Below are 27,021 nucleotides of genomic sequence, written 5' to 3'. Positions count from 1 at the left end.
AAAGGCTGGATCCAGTGCTTAAAGGTTGGAGCAGAATTAAAGAAAGGAAATAAAAGTCTCCAATTATTCCACAAGAAGTCTAACTAATCTTTTATTTCTTTCGCTGCAAAGGATTCAGGAAAGCATCACTGTAAAAGCATTTTAAATGAGAGGCAAATGGCATTTAAAACAGCTTCATTTCCTATTTAGGGTGGACTTGAGAGACGAGGGGAGGGAGTATGTAGGAAGGAGCGTGGTTGAAGAGAGAAATAAAAGCACAGTAGCTGGCACTTCTGTGCAATAATATTACCAGCCTGCTGAGAGCAATTACAATAACACAGATAGCACTCGCTTTATTGTGACCTTATTGAATTAACTTTGAGGGGAAAAAACCCTGAGATTCAGCAGGGAATTTATTAGAAAATTTTAATGCCAACTTAACTTTGATCCAAAGGCCTCAATATTAAAGGTCATATCTATTACTATACTGTGGGAAACTTTGGGTCTCTGCTCCTGTGTTCTACCCTCCCCTATCCTTGTTTTCTTTTATAAAAATAGGTCAGAACTCTCCCTCCCTCTCTCTAAGTTTCATGACACTTTTATATTAGAAACACAGTATCAATGTCCGTGTTTTACAGTAAAAGCCAGGAAGTAAAATAAAGAAGTCTAATTTTTACAATTTCAAATGAAATCTTAAGCAAGCAAGCAGCAAATAAGAACTGAAAAAATTAAGAAACTAAATGAACACTTTCAGTACTCTGAATTCATTACTGCTGTTTAGGTACACAGTTTAAAAAAAAATTCAAATCAATTAACTGGCCATAAATAATGAACCATATTCTTCCAGTACTCACAGTAAACTATCATGTATCACTTGTGTCAAACCCCTGCGGACTTCAATAGGAACGGTAAATGCTCTGCACTGAATCTAAAGATCAAACCCTTTATCTGGTAAACTGATACAATTACCCCGCCCCCCTCCCTCAAAAAAAAAAAAAAAAAAAAAAAAAAGTTGGGAATAGGTATACTTAAAGTCTGTGAATATGAGTTTTTCAAAGGTTTGGAACAAGAACTGTCTTTTTTTCTGTGTCTGTACAGCGCCCAGCACAATGGGATTCTTGTCCATGACTGGGGGCTCTTATGGAGATATACCTATCTCATAGAGCTGGAAGGGACCCTGAAAGGTCATCGAGTCCAGTCCCCTGCCTTCACTAGCAGGACCAAGTACTGATTTTTGCCCCAGATCCCTAAGTGAACCCCTCAAGGATTGAACTCACAACCCTGGGTTTAGCAGGCCAATGCTCAAACCACTGAGCCATCACAGAGACATTTTGTGTGCTACTGCCATGCAAATAAATAGTATCACCTCCCACAACATCATGATGGGAACTGCAGGTACTCAGAACCTCTCTCTGGTCATGCATGTATTGGGCTGCTTACATGTTACCCCCTAGAACAACTACTGCTGATAGATCTGCAGGGCTGATGGGTATTTACTTGAAAAGAAAATACTCAGCTTTTCAGCCTGAGAGTATGGAAGAGACAGAGAGATGGTCTGTGCTTTTATTAATGGGTATCAAAAGGCGGTGAGAAACAAGAAGCCTGCTGTTACATTGTGCCGCTCCATTTCAAATGAGAGTGTGCATTAATAAAGTGGGAAATGGTGGTACACTGAATCAAGCAAAGAGGCTTCATCATTAATGTAGGGAAGGGAAGCCTAGAATAGTACTAAGAAAAGGGTAAAATGTGCAAGTGCCTAAGTGGTTTAGGAAGTTAAATATCATGGACTCTCAATGTAACTTGGGCTCCTAAGTGCCCAAGTCACTTTTGAAAGTAGGACTGACACATTTCTGAAAATTTCACTCAAAAGCATGAAGCACCAATACTGGGTGAGTACCAGTGTACGGCTTCTAGCACACTTTGGGGCAAGAGACTCACGTTCACTTCTTAGCCTACAAGGCGGTATGCAATGATATTTGTTACAGATCCTCATTTCTCAGCAGCCTCTATGTCATCTCTTAATACAATTAAAAAACCAGGTCCAAGCACAATATTCTGACTAACTCAGGCTTCAAAACATGTTAATACATCAGGAACAGAAACCATTGTTATTATTTAGGACCTGCCTATACTGTACTGAAAAACATACTTGCTGAACTGGTTTAAAACAAAGTTCATGCTACTTTGATTTTAAACAGTGCTTTGGTGGCCAATGTGTGAAATACTGTTTTTAAACTCAATTTAAATAAGATTTCACCTTCTTCATTCCAGCCAGACAAAGCATGTTTAATCTAAATTAGTCTCACGTTTAATCTGAGTCAATCTGAAGGGTTTAACATGTTTCAAACCAATTTGGTAAACACTATTTGAGCCCTACTGTGAATACAGGTCCTTATTTTCCAGCTAAGAGATACATGCCTTTGACTCTAGATCTGCTTTCTCCACACAAGGTCCCCACAACACATCCTTCTGTACAGCCAAGAAATGTACATAATCTGCCATGATACAGTAAATGTCAACTCCTTTGCTTTCTGATTTGCTTTACTCTTGATAAAAAGATTGATTAAACATCTAGGTTTTAATGGGCTTTGACTCAGTAACCATTATAATTTAGTTCCTTTGAAGGCTGTCTTGCCAATGTCCTCTCATTTGAAAAAGGCTGATTCTTTTTATTCACTACTTTGAACATTTGTGTAAAAGTACAACAAGCCAGCAGAATGGCTGCCAGAATAGTAAACTGAACTTTACAAGATTTTACCATTTAGTCTTATGTTCTTTATGCTATTTAACAGCCTCTTTTGATAATAGAAACCTTTTAACTTTATAGTGCATTAACAGTAAAATAGCTTGCTCTCCCCAGAGTGGGTTGTGTGTGCCATTCTTTAGAGAGTTAGAAGAGAATATGGAATACAGGAACTGGAGTCCCAGTTTTCACATTGATTCAATCATGATAGGTGGGACATGCCAGGCCTCCACAATAATATTCAGTTCACTATGATGGCAGCTGTCTTGTCGTTTCGGTTGTCCTTTTACATATGTTCAAACTAGTAAATAAAAAGAATCTATCTAGAACCAATATTTTTCAAATGAGAGAATCTTGGTGTTACACTTCAGGATTTTGAGGAACTAAAATTACAATGGTTACTGAGTCAAAGCCCATTAAAGCCTGGGGTACCTGTTCCTGTATCACTGAAATCAGTGGGAGCTCTGCCACCGATTTCCATAAAAATCATTGCCCCTAGTGAGTATCTCATCTCTCACCCCGGTTAGTGTAACTCTCTCTTCTCTGCCCTCTATGACTCTCGCCCAAAATGCCAGTGTGTGCTCTGACCACCCACTAAACTCTCCACTTCCTCTCTGCCTCTTACTAAATCAAATTCAAAGCTTCTCCTCATCTACAGGGACCTAGATAATCTTGATATTTCCTACTCTTTCCAATACTTTCATCTTACTCCTTTCCCGTTGTCACTTTTTCTACTCAACTTTGTGCCTTTTATCAAGCTGCCACTATGCCTAGAACAGTCTCCCTGTCCTCATCCACAGTATACTCCCCTTCTCTGCACCTTCAAAGAAGAGATCTTCATGCAACCCCCTTTCCCCCTTTTTGTCATCATTAATAATCTCCTTCTTTCACTCCTGAATCATTGTCTCATGTCCTGGCTTATGCATTTGTTGTTTTAGTTTGATTTAGATAGTCAGATCTTTAAGGGAATGAATACCTCTCTCTTGCTCTGTGTAAAGAACCATTTAAATCCATAGCACTATAAATGATTTATAAATAACAAAATAATGAACAATATCTTCTATGAGACATGGAGAACCCTGAACTCTGGTCTTACTTACTTTTTTTTTTAAAGTTTGTAGTTTTAAAAGTCTAATTGCAACATATTCTGTTAATGATTAGGATCTTGAATGTTTTTTGTATATATTTACCTTAAAAGCTCTAGTTTACCTTTAAAATCATATGAGCTAAATAAAAAAAATCATGAAGCATAAAATTAGGAAGGAAGTAAATAGCTGCTTCATTGGCGCTATTTTTCCTCCTACTTGGTGCTCCATGTTATCGTCTTGTCAAGTGTTCAACCTTCTTCACCTCTTCCCCCCATTTCTTTTTTTCCATTCTCATTAGACATGTCTTTAATTTGGTAGTTGTCCTCAGGACAGCATTTTGCCAGGTCTCTCTCATTCAGATGATTGTCATATGTGCAGCTTATTACTGCATGAAGCTAGTGGGGATAGAAGAAAGAGAATGGATGGCCTTAAGATACCAGACTGGAACTTGGGAGATTTTGGTTCAATTCTCAGCCCTGCCAGAAGCTTCTTATGTGACCTCAGGCAAGTTACTTAAGCCCCAACACAGGAAAGCACTTAAGCATATGCTTAATCGTAAGCATGAATGGTCTCTTTCATTTAAATAAGACATCTCACATGCTTAAAGTTAATTGTGTGTTTATCTGCTTATCTGGATCCAGTCCTTAATCTCTCTGTGCCTTATTTCCCATGTGTAAAATAGGAATAATAATTCCTTTCCCCCAGCCTTTGTCTCACCTAGTTTGTAAACTTTTCAAGGCAGGGACATTCTCTTACTATGTTTATGTACAGCACTTAGCACAATGGGTTCACAATCTTGCTTGGGGTCGTTATGCTAGCCCTTAAAATATTTGCTTCCTCCTTCCTCATAATATAATGTCTATGGCAAAAACCATCCTACTGTCATTTCAATGGATTGGTTCTTTAATGTTATTTATTCTACAGTACATGACTTTACATACCAATTTTTGGACCTCTTCCCACACAGCACATACAAATCACACCACAGCAATTTACAATATGTCAAATTGCTTAAGGAGACTTTTAAAAGTCTAATGTGTGAAGTTCACCATTTGCGTGATTTATTATTGATGTTCCACTGTTATAACTTGACAATTAAGAAATATTGATAAACACATTATTGATGTCAATTAAAAAAGCACAAGATTGATTAACCTCCCAGAGGTGCACTGGCACAAGCAGTTAGAGAGTAATGACCATCAATAAGTATTCACTACTGAGAAATACACAGGGAAATTAGGTTGCTGGGAGACACGATACTTTTGATTAAAATTAAAATCATTAAAACAGACAAGGTGAGCACTGGGTCAACATTAAAAGTAAGCAAAGCACAAACAAGGTGCTGTAGTATTAACATGAAAGGCTAACTGGTCAGGTCATATGGTGCTCTGAGTAACCATATTACCTGACAAAATGGTTAAAATAACCCAGATCAATGCATTTGGATATACAATATGCACATCTTGTGTGTGCGCGCATGTGCCTATTTACATTTATTGTGTACACACACGACAGTACATATGTATACATTATCTAGCTGGCCAGGGAAATAATAATAACTGTTCACATTCCTCATGTGAACTCACCATTTAGATGATGTATATATACAGTGTACATACAGGACAAAAATGTACACATCTGACATACCTGACAGAGACATGAATGTGACCCAAGCAACACAGAATTTAAATGTGACCAGAGTAATTTGGACTCTATTATTCTTTGTTTTTTTTTACCTGCTTTTGGAAATAAGGTACTGGCCTAATGCCTTCCATCAAGATGAAGGGCATTGCAGCTATTGCTTGTAATGATCAAAAAAAGAGCACACCTCACTAGATGCAGAGCTAAAAAGAGAAGCAGTGCAGCATTACCCAGGAGATTGTGTAAGTATTAATTAAACTTCTTCCTGTACTACAAGTTATTTGGAAGAGTCTTCCTTGGTTAAAGTTTCAAAGGTGAGAGACTGACATACAGATATTAAAAACTGATGGATTTCTTCCCCAGACCTCTACCTTCATCACAATACAACATCAGATAAAACACATTTGATTTCTTTCCTACCACTAGTAAAGTAGCACATACTCTCTCCGTTTTCAGCCACTGCTAACAAATGACAGAGATCAAACAGCATTTGGATTATTTTATAAATTATAAAATTACAATGAAGAAGGGTGATAATCGAGGGTGATAATCGAGGATGTGTTGTCTGATAGATTTTTATGGAAAAACACTGCCAAAATAAAGCCCTTTTTAACAGAAATTTAACTAACTACATATCCTGCTTTTTTTTTTCTTTTTAACTGACACTGGTTAATGTTTATGGGTTTCATACAAGAAATTAGCTTTGTATAGAGATTTTAAAATAAGGCATTGGCACCTAGTATACTGGGATAGGGAGGATGTTCCAGGCAGAGGGGGAAGCAGCAAAGGCATGAAAATAGGAAGGCAAGAAAGGGAGAGGTGAAGCTGGATTCACTGATAATGCAAACAAGGCAAGGGAGATGTTGTAAGAAGTGATGTAATTAGAATAAACTTGTGCAGAGCCTTGAAGGCACAATCAAAACTCTTGGACTCGCTACGTTAGCAATGGGAGAAACAAATGGAGTGAAGAAAAGGATTTTAGCGACTGTATTCTGGATGGACTGGAGGGAAGTGAAATGGAAGTTGAGGGGGCCGGAGGGGAGCACAGCTATTGAGGTGGGAGAGAACTAAGACAAGGATAAGCATTTTTAGCCATAAAAACAGAGAGGAAAGGTTGTAATGTTGAGCTGCTGGGAGGATGGATGCCTGAATGTATGGGGAGAAAGAAAAGAAAGTTATTAAAAAAAAAAAAAACACTCCAAGTTTGCAAGCCTAGGTGACTGGGGGGGATAATGATTGTGTCCACAAGTTCAGCCTGAATCACACAGATTGAAGTTCAGGAGTGATACAATACTGTCCCAGAAAATCTGAAGCCCTGGATAAATGCATTTTAAATCTGATTCTGGAAAGAAGCATCTTTGGTCAGTTTATGATACCACCAAGCCTGAGCCTGCTTTCTTTCTGTCACCAATTTTAAAAAAAGACCAAGCCCTACTCCCCCACCCTCACAAAACTCCAAACCAAACCAAAAAAAACCCCACCATATCAGGAGAGAAACATAGCAAGTTCCATTTTTCCAGCAAGGACTTATACAATGTTTTATCCCCAAATATATTATTGAAAAATTATGACCAGGTCAGATTCATATTCAGATATGAATATAACTTATAATATAAATGTGAGCCTTGTGCAAAGGCTTTTTTTCCCATTAGCAACAAAAACAAATCACCACCCCACCTCTTTCTTCTTGGCTACTCTTGGTGTGACGTGGCAGTCTATATGATTTTATAAAAATATGCTAATGAGTGAATATAATGTAACTGGAATATGCTTCACGCAAAATGTCTCTTGTAAGTTATCTTTACAAAGCTTATAATCTACTGAGTGTGTTCCTCCTATTTCTATAAATTTATCACTCTTGTATCTAAAACTAGAAATATGAAATATAACTTTAAGGGCCTACTGTAAGTATGCAAAGTGTGGGCAATTAATGGTGGTTTGGAATCTTGATGGCTCCCATCAACCAGGACAATTGACTGTGGATGGCTTTGTTTGCAGGCAAGCCTTCCTGTGAGTCAGGCTGGGAGGAATGAAGGCTTGGGGTCTTACAGTGACATGTGATCATGTCACCTGAACTGGTATCCATCTTTAACCTGGTGCTTTTCCAGTGAGGAAGGGTGGGAACCCAGAGGGACAAAGGATTCCCGCCTTCTGCAAAAGATATACAAGTGGGCGGAACAGGAAAAAAAGGGAGCCATCATGAAGAATCCCCTAGCTACCATCTGAGCTGGAACAAGAGCTTTAGCAGGGGAAAGAATTGTGCCCAGGCCTGGAAGGTGTCCAGTCTGAGGAAAAAACTTACTGAAGCATCTCTAAGGGTGAGATTATCTGTATTCAGTTTGACTAGACATAGATTTGCGTGTTTTATTTTAATTTTGCTTGGTGACTTTGTTCTGTCTGTTACTACTTGGAACCACTTAAATCCTACTTTCTGTATTTAATAAAATCACTTTTTACTTATTAATTAACTCAGAGTATGTGTTAATACCTGGGTGGGCAAACAGCTGTGCATATCTCTCTATCAGTGTTATAGAGGGTGAACAATTTATAAGTTTACCCTGGTAAAACGGATTTATTTGGGTTTAGACCCCATCGGGAGTTCGGCATCTAAGTGTTAAAGACAAGAACACGTCTGTTAGCTGCTTTCAGGTAAGCCTACAGCTGTTAGGGGACGTGGTTCAGACCTGGGTCTGGGTTTGCAGCAGGCTAGCGAGTCTGGCTCAAACCAGGAAGGGCACTGAAGTCCTAAACTGACGGGGCAGGAAAGCAGGAGCAGAAATAGTCTTGGCACATCAGTTGGCAGCTCCCAAGGGGGGTTCTGTGATCCAACCCGTCACAACCACTCCACCTCTTTCTTCTTGGCTACTCTTGGGAGTTGACTTGTGATTGATAAATCCAAAATTCTCCCATAAACACTCTGCTCTGCTGCAGGGCTGGCCCCTCTCATACACCACACATTAAAAGGTGAGAATGCTCAGCTTTAAGATGGACACAGTTCAACATCAGAAATTCAGCTTTACAAATCAGAACCACCGATTCCAACATAAAACTGGATAGTCAGATTAAAACATGGTACAAACATAGTGAACTGTAATGAACAGGAGTTATTTCTACCTACTATTCCTCTGCAAAGTTTTATATTTAAATTGAGTTATGAGTGCAACTCCCACTGGTGGTTTCATTTGGAAGTAATCCAGCTGAAGTACTGCTGCAGCAAAAGGCTGGAAGTTGTATTTATCTGCATCTTGACACTGGACACAGCTAAGTAGGAAGTACAAGGGGATAACAGGTAGACAATCGTACCACCAAAAAGTAGAAATGTGCCTATTTTCATGGCCTGTCCTGCTTGTAATTTACAAAAATGGAATTCTCCACGAATTCCAGCCATCTCAAAGAGCCACCGGCCTGCTGAGCTGGTGAAATTTAGAGCTGGCTAAGTGCAAGCGTGCCTCTAGTACCAACACTAACTTCCTCCACTAGCACATTGCCAAACTCACTTCCTCTCTCCAAAATGAGCTACTTTCCTATAGACAGCCCTCTCCCACACACATGATCAAAGGCTCACTGACTCTGTGTAGTGCTATGTTGTTATTATTCATCTGTATTGTGGAAGTGCATAGAGGTCCTAGGCCCACTGAGCTAGGTAGAAACATATATGAAAAATGATGCTTGCCCTAATGATCTTACCATTGAAGTATAAAGGTGAGACAACAGACGGAGGAGCACAAGGTAAACCAGAGACAACAGTGGTCCGCATGACAGGCAGCGGTCTTGCCACACCAGCTGCTTAACCACGGTCCAGTTTTTTGCAGGCATCATGGCCAAGGAGAGTTTTAAGGAGGACGAGGTTGCTTTGTAGATTTTGATTGCGAGAGGAAAGGCGGAGTAGTGGGACACTTACTTTCTCCCTACCTCCCAAAAGTCAAACTCTCCTTGGTACGTCTCCCTCATACCTACCACCACCAGGCTTTGCTGAACCCTTCTGTGAATGTGTACCCTCCCCACCACCTTTAAAATCTGGTCACCTTAGTAAGCGAAGTTGTGTATGTCCATAAAATGTTCAAATCATGTTTATATTATTGTAAACAATCTTTTTAAAAGGTCAAAATTATAAATTTTACAAGCAGCTGCTGCAAAAACAGTCTCATTTTTCATAGAAATACTTGCTACAGATGTAAAGTGCTTGTTTTCAAAATAGGCATTTCCATTGTAACACTTATTTTGGATGGACTGGATTTCACCCTTTAACTCTGAATTGCCTTTGTCTTTGATGGCTGGTGTCACAACCTAAAGGTTACTTCAATGTAGGGTCTGTTTTTGTTTTTAATAAATATTACATATAGAATCTGTCACTTTGAGTTTAGTCACAGAACAAACTGCAGCAAATCATTTGTGATAATACAACCTTGTCTTCCATCAGGAGTGTTAGATTGAAAGCCTAAAGACTAACATTGCCCTGGAGACTGGAACAGGTGTAACCTAGAGAGCGATATCACCTGAAGAGGGGCATAATGTCTGTTACACTTCCTGCACATTCAGATGTTTGAAATTAAACTGTTGTGACAGCTCTGGGCTTTTGCATCTGTTACAATATTGCATATTCTCTAATACTATACCATATGCCAAGATAAACACTATTTGAGAAGACTGGTCGGAAGTAGGTCTCACCTTGCTAATAATGTCCTGTGACGGACCAAACATTAATCCCTCTGGATTTTTGTTCAAATTTATCAAAGCATGTTCAAAGTTACTTTTACTCCAGTTCACTTCCTGTATCCCACACTACCCCTTTTTTCCAAAGCTATGACCAGCTAAAAGACAAAAAATGTGCATATTCTTACATTATAATATAAAACACTATTGTAGCTATATATCTAATCTCTCCCCATTTTAACTTCAGGTTCCCTTTTCTCCTCTTGCAAAATTCTAGAATTAGATTTGTCTTGCCTCACTGACCACTGTGTTAAGTGTCAGCAAGGAGAACACCTACTCCTCTTTCCAAGGGACAATATTGAAAATTTAGCCGTTGTAAGGCTTTTAGTCACTTTTTCATTCTATGCCTCCCTGTCTCACTGCATGCTTCTAGGGTGCCTGCATAAAACAAGGGCAGTTGCATTTCAGACAGATTTGTACCTCTTGCGTTCTCTTTTCAAATGAACTCAAACTTAAGTGCAATTTGAATGAAACAAACAAGTTTTGCTCAGTTTCAAATGAAAGATAAAAATCAGCACAAGCTTGAATACGTAAAAAAATTCAAAGACAGGTGAGCCACATTAATTGCAAACCAAGAGGAAGATTGGTCTTGCAATTAAAGCATTGAACTGGGACTCAAGAGATCTGGATTCAACTCCCAGTTCTAACACAGACTTCCTGTAAGACCTTGGGAAAGTCTCTTAATATCTCAGTTTCTCTTCTGTGAAATGGGGATATTGTCATTCCCCCCCCAGTGATTTGTCTATTTATACTGTAAGCTCTTTGGCGCAGGGACTGTCTCTACTGTAATACAAATAAATAACAAATCTCTGACAACAAAAATCATAGGTAAAGTGGTAATGAACTGCCAAGAGAGGAAAGCTATTAGTAAATACAGTGGAGAAAAGCAGACACACTTTTTTAACTCCACTGAGATCCACAGGGCTGGGAGAGCTATCCAAAAGAACAGAATGGAAAAATGTGATAAATATTAGGCTTTAGAAAAAGCCGATAGGGATGGGTTAGCATGTCAGTATGCAGGAGAGCTGGGTTCAGGATGAAGTTTGGGGCTTCCATTTCCCAGGCCAGCAGAGCTAGGGAAATATGCTGAGTCACCCTCAAGGGAAAAGGTGGAAGCTTACTGACTATGGCTCTGCTTGCTGACTTGCAGAAAGGCTCTTGGAGAGAGCAATGTGCTTTTGTTTCTGGGTTCCACATAAGGAGATAAACAACATACATGGTTCTGAGGAAAGGGCAGAGAAAAAGAGGGAGAGGGGAAACGATGAAAATGAAAGTCAAACATAAGCTTAGAAGAAAATAAACAAATAAACAAACAAATGCCCACTCCCTTCCCCGGAAATATACTCCATCCAAACTGTAGATTATCTGGAATAATAGGGGAAAGCAGGTTTTCCATTCAGAGATACAGAATTTACGTTAGCAATCTTATCACTCTATGTTGCATGGAGTTTTTAAATTCCAGGGAGATAATTACAGGCACTCTGAGATATGTTTCTTTGTACAGTTTAGAATTACGTGCAAGAGTTAAAAAGTTAAAATAAAATCAATTCAGATGAGCCTGTTGAAGCAAGCAGTAAATTCATTTGCCATCTTTACATGTTTTTTCCAAGTAGCAAATCTGATAAAAAGAAACCTCATTTGTGTACAAAGATAATTTGCTGTCAGTAGGAACAGAAACGTTCAGATTTTTGGTTCATGAACCCTCAGCATCAACAGTAATCAGTACAAAATTTTCAAGAATGTCGTGGGTGTTCAAACAACCTTTTGAATGTGGGGTTCAAGGCTTTCTCCAACTATGCTGTGCTCTTGGTTACACAATTGCCATTACATAACCAAAGATATTATATAATTTTGCAACTCTCAAATAACAAGGGGGGAAAAAAACCCCAATGTTTGTCTTATTTATAGCCTTAAATTAAAATTACTAGCAAGAAGTTTCATAGTCAAGATTCTGCTGCTAAGTGCATTCTCTCTCTAATGCTTAGTAGTCTAAGGGCTTGGCTACACTTGCAGCTATAGAGCGCTTTAAGTTAAACCAGCCTTTGGAGAGCGCACTACGGAAAGTGCTACAGTCCGTCCACACAGAGCTGAAAGCGCACTGGCGGGGCCACATTTGCAGCACTTGCAGCTGCATTGGGAGCGGTGCATTATGGGCAGCTATCCCAGCGTTCAAGTGGCTGCAACGTGCTTTTCAAATGGGGTGGTGGTGGTGGAGTGTGGGGAGAGAGAGAGTGGGTTTTGGGGTGCTGAGAGTGTGTCAGCACGCTGTCTTGTAAGTTCAGACCCCCCTCCCTCCCACTCACTCAAAGCAAACATTAGCTGTTTGTTTCTCAGACCAGATAAGCAGCCAGCACTCCGAAACGGATCTTTGAAAGGGCACTTCTGCGTCCTGAGTTCACAACAAAGACAAGAGAGGCCACTTCAGTTAAGGGGATTATGGGACATTTCCGGAGGTCAATTAGAGCGTTGTAATGTTACTTCTTGTTTATACTGGCACTGAAGCGGCTCACCCAATACGCAACCGCTGTTAGTCCTCTCCGGGAGATGGAGTACCAGGAGCACTCCAGCGAGGGAGTCAGAGCGCTCTATGTGTCTTGCCAGTGTGGACGGGGAATGAGGTAGAGCGCTCTGGGAGGCTTTATTGTGGTATAGTGTGCAAGTGTAGCCAAGGCCTAAGTAGGTCTCTTGGAGGGTGAGAAGGTCTATATGATGGTGAACTCCAAATCCATTAAAGATTTTGTAGACTGGACCCAGCACTCTGAATGCTTAAAAAGTACATGCCCACTTCTGCCTAAAATATTTTACCTGCCACGGTTGCAAGTAAAACTAAGATTATTAGAACTGAAAGATCAGAGGGAAAAAAACCCCTTATTTCTCCGTTATGTTAGTTTGTGTCTGTATGATGATTGTTCCCCCCATATAGTCAGCCAGCCCCTTTTGTGTAAAACAACAGGAAAATGTAGTAAAACCACAAAAAATTGGCAGTGGGATCCAAAAGCAAGTGCAGTAGCTAAGCAAAATTTAGTTTTTGCTTTTCAAACTGACTACACTTCAAATTGTCTGCGCCCCTCTAACAGTCTCTAAGAACCCGTGAACATTAAAAATAAAATGTTGAATACAACAGCACATACAGTACTAAAAGATTGCCATTTAACCAAAACACTTAGGAGGTGCTGAAAGAACGAAAAGATTCAAAATATTCTATGCTTCATTTTTTATGCTGGAGATATATTATTACTCATTCGTAATAATACTAGTGCTGTTCTAGTACATTCATCAGCCATAACCTCTGTTAACACCAAGTCGTTGCTTGCATCCATAACACTGCTGAGGAGACATTTTGGCAATGACTGAGTCAAGAAGGTCAAGCACTCTGGATATGCCCTACTGCACCGGATATAATGTAACTCAAAAACCAAACTATTAATCCAGGAGAATTGTTCTAACGGTAGAGTATACACAAACAGAGGTTCTAACATGAAATATACTTGTCAACTAATTACAGTAAATTGCAATGGAAAAACCAAGACTGTTACAAGATTAAGACAGGTGTGGCATAACCACATGACTGGGAGATAGGAACTCCTGAGTTCTAATACAGGATCTGACAGTGACTTTGGCTGTATCACTCAACACTGCTTCAGTTTTCATCTCAATGAAATGGGGATAATCCTTACCAACCCCAAAGAATACTGCAAGGATTAGAAGAGGTTCATAATATGCTGTGAATGTGAAAAATATTTTAAGCGTTTTGTACTTAGTATTATAAGCACAGCCCATTAAATAGAATTGTCATAGCTCATAAACATTCTTCTTACAGTTCCATTCATATACATAAGAAAGGAAAGTCAAACAATTCAAACGATATTAAAGAGAGGAGTCATCACTGTCCATCTGTTCACTCAGAGCATGGCTATACCTGGAAGACAAGTTAGCACTAATCAGGGAAACCCTCACGTAGTGCTCCTCCAGAAGTTTATGATGTATTGTTGGTCACTCTGCAAAAGAATCTTCTGTATAAAACACAATTCTCCTCAGTTTGGACTACTTGAAAGAACAAGCAAAAGCAATGAGGCGTCAAAACCTTTTTACTGAAGGGTACTTCAGTGATATGATGTCAAAACAAGAATGATTGGTACTGTAGTCTTCATATCTGTTGGGAAATCCAGAATAATGCCTTCTTAAATGTAGAGCTAAAAGACTAAAGCCTTCCAGTTTCAGTCTAAGGCTAAAAAGAAGTCTTTTGTAGGATGAAAACAAATAATAATAAATAGTTTTGTGGATTAAAATAGGCATTTAACCAAAACACACTGGTCCCATACAGATTTTCATTTTGGTGCAGTGAAAATCAAAGGCTGTTGTGATGTCATGAAGAGAACTAGCTAGGACTTGAACACATACAACACAAATGAGCTTCAAAGTGGCTTGAATAAACCCTCAATCTAAACAAAAACAATATTTTTTCAGGGACGCCTCTCCAATCCCCCTCCTGTTCAAACAGTAGTAATAGTTCTTCAGAGAAGTAATGGGAGCATAAATAGAAACAGTTTGATAAGCAAGTGGCAGACACCATATCACACTAGTGGTGACAGTAGAACTCATTCTGTCTCAATAACCACATACAAAGGATTTTACATTAAAGTTACCCTGCTTGTCTAGAGCTGACTGTATGCTGGCATTAACAGCTGCAACTTTTCCACTCTTTTAATGATGACAATACGCTGGTCACAGTGTATAATCCCCTTCTCTGCTGTTAGCACACCAGATAAAAGAAAAACCTCCATACCATGCGCTATGGGCAAAAAAGAATCTGTGATCTGCTCCCTCCCTTACCCATCCTATTTTCAAATCAAACCAATAACTAGGAAAGTGTGGGAAGACAGAGGTTGAGATTAATGTTCCTCCATGCTTTTTAGCTCTATAAAGCTCCTTTTAAAACATTCAGGAAAATACTGTGGTAACTGACATGAAATGACAGTAATCTGTCACTATTTCACATTTCCCACTAGACTGATTCAAATTGTTATTTATGAACCTTATACTTCAGTGGTCACTTTGATGACTAAACCATAAATTAGCATGTAAATTTGATTTCACAGTAACAACAAATTGTCAGCAAGCTGGAATATTATTTAATTTCTATCGACATGCAATGAAAAAGTCAGCAACACCAGATGTGTTATATTATAATAAATCCCCAAACTTACAAAAATGCACACTACATCTAATATTTGCTTCATTGCTTTTGTGTTTAAAAACAAAAACAATTTATATATGTTTTAGGGTTGTTTTTAAATATAAACCCATTATTTTATGTCAGTTCACGCCATTAATTAAATTGTTCAATTAAAAGAAGACTGAAAATAAACAATCAAGATGTTAGAGAAATGTGAGTCATGCAAAAATTGTGTTTTTCATGGAACAGATGATTGTAAGTGCAACACAGAATGGAAGAGACTCTACGAGGTCTCTTGTACTTTCACCCTAATTTACATGTGTACTTTAGGACAAGGCAGAGACTTGTTTCATAATATTTAGAGCTTGCTTTATAGATGAAGTGCTGCCAGCATTGAAGTATATAATTTGTTCCACAAAAGAACACTGACAATTACTTTTGCTTATTTAGAAATACATTTTTCATTTGGTATAGAGACTAATTCAGCTTCAGTTATCCCAAATATCAACATTCAAAGCCCCCCAAAGCTCAGACATCTCTGAAATTCACTTGCTAAACTCATTTCCTTCTATTAGATTATGTTTTTAAAGAGAAGCCTCACCACATACCATCTGCTATTATTTTTACTCCAATAAAAATATATCTATATATAGATACATATACACCCTTTGACAGTCAGACTTAGAGAGATTCTATCCTGTCTGAAAGAAGAAATAAATCTAAAAGGGTGACCAAAGAAATGCTTAGATAAAATTAACACTTCCAAAATAGTGAAAATATTCCATATCTGACAAGAATTCTCCCTTCCATTTCTACAAAATCCCCTGCTTTTAAAATATATTTTCCCGTGAAATTTTACACAGAGTGATCTCAAAATGCAATCGAATTAAAGACTTTTTTTGAACCAGGAGGTTGGCTTAGAACATGAAAGAAACCCCTTCGAGAGTAAAAGCTCTTAAAAGCTATAGACTTAGCAACTGACTTAGGTCTTCCTATAGCAAATGTAAAGGTGAAGATAGTCAAGACAAATTAAAGAACAAAATTGAGAAACAAATGGCTTTGGAGAAGAGAAAAATATAGATCTCTAAATGATCTTGCTGATTTACAATGCATTTAAGTTATATGTATCAAACCATTACAAATTAAGAATATTTTTAAATTTAAATATAAAGAGGAAGATTTTCAAATGTGAAAATTCAAATTGAAAATCAGTGGGAGTTGAGTGTAAAGCTACGATTTAGTGGCAGAAGTCACTGCCCGCGGGGTCATGGAGTTGCGGGGTACCCCCGCCACCTCTGGCAGCCCCTGGAGCTCCAAGCTGCTGTAGGCGGCAGGGTACCCCGCAGCTCCCGGCCACCGCAGGCAGTGGGGGCCCCGGAGCTGCCAGTGGTGGGGGAACCCCCGAGCTCTTGACCACCGCGGGCAGCGGGGAACCCCCCGAGCTTCCGGCCGTGGGGAATCCCCGCAGCTCCTGGCTGACACCAGTGGCGGGGCACCCCACAGGCAGCGGGGACCTCCTGGAGCTGTAGACAGCAGGGGTACCCTGCAGCCCCAGTGTAGCTGCCCTGTTTCAGGCAGTGTGGGGACCTGGAGATCCTCATTTTGTCAGGGATATTTTTAGTAAAAGTCACGGACAGGTCACGGCGTCTGTGAATTTTTCTTTTTTGCCTGTGGCCTGTCCGAGACTTTTACTAAAAATACCCATGACAAAATCTTAGCCTTACCTATGTGCCACTTGTCCCTTTGTAAATTTCCCCCTACAGGTGGAATTGTGTCTTTATATGCCTGTGCCATTTTCACTGGGATTTGCATGTTCATAGCTGAAGGCAAAATATGGCCCTACAGGATTATTTCTAGATTAAATTAATTTTTTGTGAATACTTCAGAGCAACAAGGTGAACAAAATTAATGGATTAAAATGGTTCTGTTGATGTCATGACAACAGTCATGACCATGTTCTGAGTAAACTTTAAACACATATGTTTTCATAGATCCAAACAAAGACTGGATGTTCGTGTTGTGACAATGTCACTTAAAAAATATAACAACTGTATTTGCTAGTGGCTACCTGGCCCCTATTATTTTATAAACAGGAACCGAAAGAGATAGTGGGAATGTAGAACAGAGATTAACCTAACTTTCCACTGTTATCTCCCTGCTCCTTTTTTTTTTAGGCATCAAAAGAACAAAAGTACACATTTGAAGGACCTAACCAATTGTGTGTGTTCTTTCACCAGTTAGGTTAGAAAAAGTGCTTTCTTCCTTTCCCCACCATGTCAACTGACATGAAATAAAACCCAAGACCCAAATCTGCAAAGCCCCATTGAGATTTTGGAGGACTGGTCACATAAATATTATATGGTTGAAGTACAGGACTCAGAATAAGGAGAGCTGGGTTTTATTCCAAGCTCTGTCACAGACATACAGTGATACCTTGGACCAAATCACTTAGGAACAAATTTTCCCAAGCATGGCCTCTAAATATAATTGCCTCAATTTGAGGATATTGAACTTGACATAGGCAGGACCTGAGCACCAACAGTTCCACTTAGGTTAATGGAACCAGTGAAAGCGCGGTCATAAGTGTGTCAAGTTGGATACCTAAATGTTAAGGCATCCAAAATTAGAAGACACTTTTGAATTTGAACTAGTTGCGGCTTGCTGGCGGCAAACAGCAGGTCATACAAGTGGGACACCTTTCCCCCCCCATGCTTTTAAAGACCAAACCTTCTTTCAACAAATATTATTAGAGGTATTCTTCTGCTGTTATTGAATGGTTAATGGTTGACTCCACTTAGCAAGCGGTCTTCCAGCTTTTTAATTTAGGGCTGTCCTTTGGCTCCATAAAGCCCGAAGTCTCAGACCCTCCCTAACGTGGGAGAAATAAATTTGAAGAACAATCTCAGCTTTTGCTTGAAATAAAAATCTTTCTAGCCCCTTTCCTTGCAAAGAAAGCCTACAAAATGTAAACAAATGTAAAACAATCATGAGGATTGAAAGAAAATGGTAAGCTAGTAAGAGGCTAGGGGGAACTTAAAGATAAAACTTCTTAAAATACATTATGTATAAAATTAATCAGTTAAGTTTGATGTGTGTTCCAAAGAATCATCTTGCTACCCTCCTTAGCCCTGTGCACAGTGGTGTGAACACAGCGGACAGGAATCAATGATATCCGGGGTGCAAACAAGCAAAAAATATTTTCACAAACTTATTCAAAAATGTTAAGATTGGATATGCTTCTGTTTCTACACCCTACTGGACTGTGCTTCAAATTGGGCAAAAACAGAGTAAAGAAAGCTTACGCTACTGGCACTCTCCTGAGCATATTAACATGCCAGTGATGGGGGAAGGAAGAAAAGAAGGGATGAGGACATGGACATAGAGCAAGAGAAAACACAACACAGGGAAAAGCAAAGACAAAACACATGGCAGCAGAGGACTGAAGAGCAGAAAAAAGAGGGACAGCAAAGGAGTTTAGAGAACAGTATGTAGAATCCCATTAGTACTAATGGAACTCATGTTTAAATCCTTCCAATCAAGGAGAACTGAATACTGTACCAGTCACTCACTCCCTCACTCTGCCTCCCCACCATTTGTGAACAATAATACTTGTACAAGATCTCTCCCCCCATTCCGTAAACTGGCATGGGACTTACACCCTTAGGGGAGAAGAACATGTCATTCAGCATTTTACAATTCTTAAGTAAAAGAGATGAACTAAAGTATGCTTACCTGCCGATGAATAATCTCTAGGTTTGTTCTTGCTTTATTCACTAGTGTTTGTATTTCTTCTGAATCCTTTAAATGTTTGTTTTCTCTGAAGGCATCTCTTATCCTTCTGATGGTATATGTTCTAGACATTATTAAAAAAAGCATCCGTAAGTGTTTTGACATCAAAACAATTTTTAAAGTGTTTGGCTACTGCAGTAAATGCTGTTGAGGATATTTACGAACAGTTGTACACACTAATCGTCCATTTATCTGCTTCAAACTTTATATTCTCTCTCTCTGTTCAGGTTAAATCCTATCATGCCCTAGTAAATACTATAAAGCAATGGTCAGGGCCTTGAACTGTAGAACCAGCTTTACTAGAACTTAATGTGGAAGAACTTTGTGCCTCAGATACTTCAATTTTCTTCATGTCTACGTCATCTCTGAGATGTATAAACATTTCTCTATGCCAACAGACTGGGAATGTTATTGTAGATTATAAACATATGGTGGAATCACAAATAAACTGTAGAATTACTCCTCTACACACCCTTACCTAATGTGTGGAAAGAAAGATGGTGGTTTCATCACTGGAAACAGAATCATTAACAATACCAAGAGAAACATAGAAAGCCCCATGTTGTCTAAACTTTCTTCACCAATGCAGGTTTTTTTTTTTTTTTTTTTTAAAGTTAAGTACAACTACCTGGAGGGTCTTATTACATGCTCTCTGTTTACTTTTTTTAATACCAAAGGTCTCCTTGTAACAATTCGAGTAGCCACAAGAAAAGTCCAATCATTATTGCTCTGCCTGTTACTGCTATTAAGATGCAGCACTGCTTGGCACTACAAAGAAAAAGCCTGAAGTAGCACAATAGCACTACTTCTGCTGGATGCTAGTTATGAGTGCTACAGAGCACAAGGATATTTCAATCATCTCTTTTCTTGTCATATGAACCACAAGAGTGATTTGAATCAGTGCACTGATTCTTGTTCCTGGCATTCCAAGGGTCATCAGGCACAATGCTAACCACTGCATACATCAATTTGTAACCTGAAAGTCACCAAAGGTGAGCTGTTGAATCAGCCGTTCAAAAAGGTGTTTTATTTTTCTCAAGGTGCATTTTGCTTTCCACTCGAGGAACAGTGCCCCTAGTCCCACTAACAGGTGGGAAAGAGGATGTGGCCTCCACCCTTGCAAGGCAACACAGAAAAGTGTCCAAAACTTTAGGTCCCAAGGACCATTAGAAACACAGATTAGAATTCTCTCTCCTTATTTAAAAGCCAACAAATAATCTTGGTACAATCTGCAATGAATCCCTTAACAAACACTAGATGGATTTCATTTTTGTTAAAAGACACTCCCAATTGACCAGTAGATATTTTTATGAGAGGCCAGCTTATAAAGGTATTTGGTGCATGCTGATCCTTTTCAGGTATCTTTGTAATTCACACTATTATTGTCTATCACCATTTAAAATGCCTCACACCAATAAACATATTTATCTCAAACTTAAACATTTTGCTCAGAAAGAAAAAAACAATGAAAACCACTCCAATAGCTTAATATTTTCAAAGATTACTTTTCATCTCATACAAAAGTGAAATGCAAGCTTCAGGTCCAACATGAAACTGTTGGAAATCTGATCATTAACCCCTTCCTCCACCCCAAATATGTATATCTAGAGAGAGAGCAAAGAGAATATTCTTAAGAAAAAAGATTAACAACCTGCTTCACTACCATACCATTAGATGGTGCCATCCAGCTCTTAACGCAGTTTCCATGAGGTAAGTGACATATTTTTGTAAGAGCTCATAAATAATACATTTCAATCACAGGAACCAGGGGTGCTTATGGAGTGCTACCCTGCTGCCACAAACCAGCAGATGGTGTGTGCTTTTAATTAGGGCCTGTTCACCTATAATGTGACATGGATGTGTGTGTAGTTAATAGAATTTATTAAATATGGAAGCTCATTCTTATTTGCAGCTGGTGTCCTAGAAAGATTTTGAGGGGAAGCTGCTTAGTTATTCTGGGGCATACAACCAAAAAATGTTGAGATTTCGTTTAATTTTGTTGCTTGATAATGAATGACTGGATAAGGAAAATGCTCTTCATCCGGGGTGCGTGTGTGTTTAAATATACTCTATTTCTTAAAAGGAAAAAAAAAAATTCAGTGGTTGTTTCCTGGAAGATATACAATCCTAACGTACACTTTCTATTCTTTTAAAAACTGGTGTTCGTTATCCAGCTTTATTCTGCAAACACTCATGTGACTCTACCAAGGTGAGTAGGCCCCATTGATTTTAATGGGAGTAATCACATGCATGTCTGTCAGTTTGGCCCCAGATTGCTTTTGCTCTTTTATATGTACGATGGATTTATTATCCATTTTCTAGTTTTTCACTCAATACACCAAACACAGTTGTTTAGAAAGAAAATTGATGTATTTAAGAACTGGCACAACAGTTCACATTTACTGTCTAAACACTGTGTATGGCAAGAAACAAACATGTACGGGCAGCAGACTCAGGGCCATCCTTACCCATACACGAAGTACGCAGCTGCGTAGGGCACCAGGAAACTTGGGGCACCAAATTTCCTGGTGCCCTGCCCAGCTGCGTGCTGCTCCAGCCCCTGCCCCGCCTCTTCCCCAGGCCTCCCACCTCTGCCCCCCGCGGAGGCCTGGGCCCTCCCCCCCCCCACAGGGGGGCTGCATAGGGCCCCAGAATAGCTAGGGACGGCCCTGAGCAGACTTGACTAAAGGATTACCCAGTGTTATCTTTTCCTTCTCTAATTTCTACAAGCCTGTAAATCTGTTAGCTGCCATTTTATATCCCAGTCCTGCAAAGACTTATGGACATGCTTAACTGTAAGCATGTGAGTAATTCCAACTAATCAACTGGACTATTCACGTGCTTAAAATTAAACATGTACTTAAGCTTTTGCAAAATTGGGGCCTAACCTAAACGTGCAAATACCTGTAGTAGGAAGACAAAATTTTGTTGCAATTTACTATTATTAAAACTTTCTATACATCCTTGGATGGAAAGTGCTATATCTCAGTGCACTCTACAAAAATTAGTTAGCTTCACAATACCTCTGTAAGGCACTGAGGAAACGGAAGCAGAGAGTTCAAGTGGCTTGCCTTAAGTCACACATGAAGTCTGTGGCAAAGCCAGGTACAGAACCTGTATCTCTTAACATCCAATCCTGTATGTTAACCGTAAGCTCGTCCTTTCTTCCTTTTTGGGAGGTATAAGGTAAACATAGTTTCCAAACCCAACCTATTCTACTCTTCCAAGATTTGTGTTAAAAAAAAAAAAAAAAGTTAACATATATTTTAGCCTTTCTCAATGTAACATATTCTACAAAAGATAAAAACTGATTGTTTTGTACATCCTCAGTTCTGAATCTTTATCCTCTTCTCATGCTTCTAGGTCTTAACAATGCTTATACAAAAAGCCACCAGTAACACTATGGCTGCAGTACCTCTGCAGGTCTCTGAACGACAGAGCCCTCTTAAAATTATAGCAACACACATACTGTACGTAGCAAGAAACAAGGATATGCAGAAACATGGATAGCATATGCCCTCTCTTGCACACACTTGTTTTTCTCTTGAGAATAGCTGCGCCAAGGAAATCCCTTTGTTTGGCTCATAGTGAGTTACAGACTGACTACTAATTATCATGATTACATTGATTCTCAGCACAGCACAAATTCATCTGTATTCTCATATGGTACAGGATTTACAAGTGAGAGGGTAGAGTATCTGTATATCCTTTAATAAATAATAATAAAAATAAACTCATCCAGGCATAATAGTTATTTGTAGATATAATACCTTACACCTTTTGCTCCTGTTGATTCAAATGGATCTTGCAGTATGTGCTACATTGTCAGCCAGAGCAAGCAGGTTTCAGAAATGACACAGTTGCTGCAACAAAAATAGCAAGCTAACTGCAGTGCAATCTCTTGCATTAAAATTATCATAATGGGTGTTGGAAACCATCACAACAAATTAACGCAAAAGGCCAGGAGAACAAGAAACAAAAAATATGGGGGGGAGGGGTGAGGGAGGGGAGGAGGAAGGGTACCCCATGAGGAATTATTGGTTAAATTGGAAAAGATGGGGATCGATATGAAAATCCAGAGGTGGATAAAGAACTGGTTAAAGGGGAGACTGCAGTGGGTCGTACTGAAAGGTGAACTGTCAGGTTGGAGGGAGGTTACCAGTGGAGTTCCTCAAGGTTCGGTTTTGGGTCCGATTTTATTTAATCTATTTATTACTGACCTCGGAACCGAATGTAGGAGTGGGCTGATAAAGTTTGTGGATGATACAAAGTTGGGAGGTATTGCCAATTCGGAGAAGGATCGGGATATCCTGCAGGGAGATTTGGATGACCTTGTAAACTGGAGTAATAGTAATAGGATGAAATTTAATAGTGAGAAGTGTAAGGTTATGCATTTAGGGATGACTAACAAGAATTTTAGTTATAAGCTGGGGACGCATCAGTTGGAAGTAATGGAAGAGGAGAAGGACCTCGGAGTCCTGGTTGATCGCAGGATGACTATGAGTCGGCAATGTGACGTGGCCGTGAAAAAAGCTAATGCAGTCCTGGGATGCATTAGGCGAGGTATTTCTAGTAGGGATAAGGAGGTGCTGGTTCCGTTATACAAGGCACTGGTGAGACCTAATTTGGAGTACTGTGTGCAGTTCTGGTCTCCCATGTTTAAAAAGGATGAATACAAACTGGAACGGGTACAGAGAAGGGCCACTAGGATGATCCGAGGAATGGAAAACCTGTCGTATGAAAGGAGACTCGAGGAGCTCGGTTTGTTTACCTTAACCAAAAGAAGGCTGAGGGGGGATATGATTGCTCTCTTTAAATATATCGGAGGGATAAATACCAGGGAGGGAGAGGAATTATTTCAGCTCAGTACTAATGTGGACACGAGAACAAATGGATATAAACTGGCCGTCGGGAAGTTTAGGCTTGAAATTAGACGAAGGTTTCTAACCATCAGAGGGGTGAAGTTCTGGAACAGCCTTCCGAGGGAAACAGTGGGGGCGAAAGACCTCTCTGGCTTTAAGATTAAGCTTGATAAGTTTATGGAGGGGATGGTTTGATGGGATAACGTGATTTTAGTCAATAGGTCAATAATGTGCCATCGCTGGTAATTAGTAACAATGGTCAATGATGGGATATTAAAAGTTACTACAGAGAACTTTTTTCCGGAGGGTCTGGCTGGAGAATCTTGCCCGCATGCTCGGGGTTCAGCTGATCGCCATATTTGGGGTCGGGAAGGAATTTTCCTCCAGGGTAGATTGGCAGAGGCCCTGGAGGTTTTTCGCCTTCCTCTGCAGCATGGGGCAGGGGTCGCTTGCTGGAGGATTCTCTGCGACTTGAAATCTTTAAATCATGATTTGGGGACTTCAACAGCTGAGTCAAGGGAGAGAATTATTCCAGGAGTGGGTGGGTCAGCTTTTGTGGCCTGCATCATGCGGGAGGTCGACTAGATGATCATAATGGTCCCTTCTGACCTTAAAGTCTATGAGTCTAAGGCAGAATTTGTCCACAGCAATTACTGAGAGTCTATTCTAGGTAAATTACACAAGGACAGAATTTTAACTCTCCCCTGGAGTCTTTTTGGGATGTCCTTTATGGCCAGATTTTTAAAGTTTTGATTTTTGCCCAGGCCCTACAGACCACTGAAATATTAAGCCTGATGCTTTGGGGAGCAATGCTGCTTTACTACTCACACTGTTGTCCTTAGCCTGGTTACTGCTTGCAGGTTTTTACCTTTGGGAAACTCATTCCCTCCTCCCCCTCCCTGGACTACTGATTCTCCAGGAGCGAATCTCCACTACAGATGGCCACTTTAGAAGAGCTGGTTGGAAAATACCAATTATTTTTTGTGGGAAATTTCAACCTTTTTTTTGTTTTTGTTTTCAAAATTTCCTGCATAAAAAGTTTGTTTTTGAAGTAAAACTGAAACTGAAATGAGTTTTCAGTTAAAACATTTCAATCAGCTCTAATGCTCACAGAAGGGAAAAATTACATAACTTCAGTGAAGAATTAGAAGGTATTTTCATGCAGAAATTTCGGTCACTCACTTCCCCTCACAGTTTGTTGGGGAGCCCTTCAGAGAGAGCGTTTATCATACACCTTGATGATTATTGTTCTGCCTTTTTGAGGCATTCATTTGTCAACCATTCTGTTTTCCTGGGGATGTCTTCTCTTCCTGCCATATCAGGAACTGATTGGAAGGTTACGCACTGGGGTACTGCATAGCTACCAGAATTCATGCTCTTACCTCACACCACTAACTAAAAATAACCTTTAGAGCTTGGGAAGTTGCATCAAGATGTCAGGACCAAGCAATGAGAATTATGAAAAAAGACTTCTTCAGAGAAGTAGAATTACAACATATGTAATTTTTCCTTAACCACTTCTGTATAGCTCTTTGAGATCCTTGACAAAGAGGTATTATATAAGTGAAAAGTATTTACTAACAAACAACCAGCAGCAGCGGAAACCCAATCTGCACTTCCAGGAATGGGAAAAAGTAGGAGACTATGAAAGCAGTTTTCAGGTAATTTTTCAGTGTCTTATTGAAATCATTTTATCATCCAAGTGTAGCACCATTTTAACAGAAACTGTCCTCCCTTCTACTTTACTGCAGATATTGTCTGGAATTGTTGAACACATACAGTTAGATGGTAACCACAAACCCAGAATAAAAATGTGTATTAAATGTAGTCACTGTGCTCTATCCTGCATGCACACCTTCCCTGAACCACCTTCTGCGATCTCTGCTTATCTGCATCTGTCATGCAATTAACATCCAATTAAACCAAAAGTATAATGTAGATGGTTAATAGTTTCAGTACAGAGATTTGAGGCCAAAGGCACTGCAGCTACATGGCTACACAAGGTGTTAATCAGGCAGCAGCTGCACATAAGTAGAAAGCATCGAAGGTGGTTGGGGTTAATGTGGAAAACAGTTCCTGTGCAAATGCATTTCAAGATACAATGTCATAGGCAATGGGCACTAGCTACCAGCTTTTCAAATCTTGGACAGTACTAGCCAAAAACAGTAATAAAAACAATAGTTTTCTCCTAATGCACACAAATTTACCTTAAAACTAACTTTTAAAACTTCGGCTTTTGCTATTCCCTAAAATGCAGCTCAAGTATCCTTCAATTTTATTAGGGTGACCATTTGTCCGGATTCTGCCGGACATGTCCGCCTTTTTTGAGTTAAAAATAGCGTCCGGGGGGGATTTGTAAATGTCTGGATTTCCCCCCCATGCAGGGCAGCCGGCTGGATCATGCCACTCGCACGGGGCTCTGGCAGCCAGAGCCCCTCCTCCACTTCCCCCTCCTCTCCTCTGCAACTTGAGATCACTCCCCTCCTCTCTCTTCCTCCCTCCCCCTCCCTGCATTCGCAGATCGCCGGCTGGCTGTTCGCATCGGGCCTCCGGCAGTCTGGAGCTCCCCCCCCCTGCTCCTACTCCCCCTCCCCTGCTGCCCAGCACGCCGCTCTGCAGCACTCTGTTCTGAGCGGCACGGTAAGGGTGCCAGGGGGTCAGAGAAGGGGCAGGGAGGATCTGGAGGGAGCAGTCAAGAGACAGGGAGCAGGGTTGGATGGGTCGGGAGTTCGGGGGGGGGGGCTGTCTGGGGGTGTAAGGTTTTGGGCAGTCAGGGTACAGGTAGGGGGTAGGGTCCTAGGGGGGCAGTTGGGTGGGGGGTCTCAGGAGGGGGCAGTTAGGGAACAAGGAACAGGGAGGCTTAGGTAGGGGGTGGGGTTCTGGAGGGCAGTTAGGAGCAGGGGTCCCAGGAGAGGGCAGTCAGGGGACAGGGAGCAGAGGGGTTTAGATGGGTTGGGAGTTCTGGGGGGGGGCTGTCAGGGGGTGGGGAGTGGTTGGATGGGGTGTGGGAGTCCCTGGTGTCTGTCTGGG

At 40.1% G+C, this 27,021-nt stretch overlaps 1 protein-coding gene across 4 annotated transcripts in view; it reads right to left on the bottom strand.

Annotated features, from left to right (window-relative positions):
- Positions 1–27,021, bottom strand: part of LYRM4 (LYR motif containing 4) — a 163,482-nt gene that overhangs the window by 83,721 nt on the left and 52,740 nt on the right. For all 4 annotated transcript variants that reach the window (XR_010561149.1, XM_065399134.1, XM_065399136.1 and 1 more), the window contains one exon: positions 19,073–19,193. Coding sequence is in view for 3 of the 4 variants with exons in the window: in XM_065399134.1 (XP_065255206.1) it covers positions 19,073–19,193 (121 nt within the window). In the remaining variant the exon portion in view is untranslated. The remainder of the gene's footprint in view (positions 1–19,072; positions 19,194–27,021) is intronic.

Source organism: Emys orbicularis, chromosome 2 (assembly GCF_028017835.1).
Source record: "Emys orbicularis isolate rEmyOrb1 chromosome 2, rEmyOrb1.hap1, whole genome shotgun sequence".
Lineage (NCBI taxonomy): Eukaryota > Metazoa > Chordata > Testudines > Emydidae > Emys > Emys orbicularis.
The sequence above is the reverse complement of the archived record's forward strand: the minus strand, read 5'-3'. Positions and strand labels throughout refer to the sequence as shown.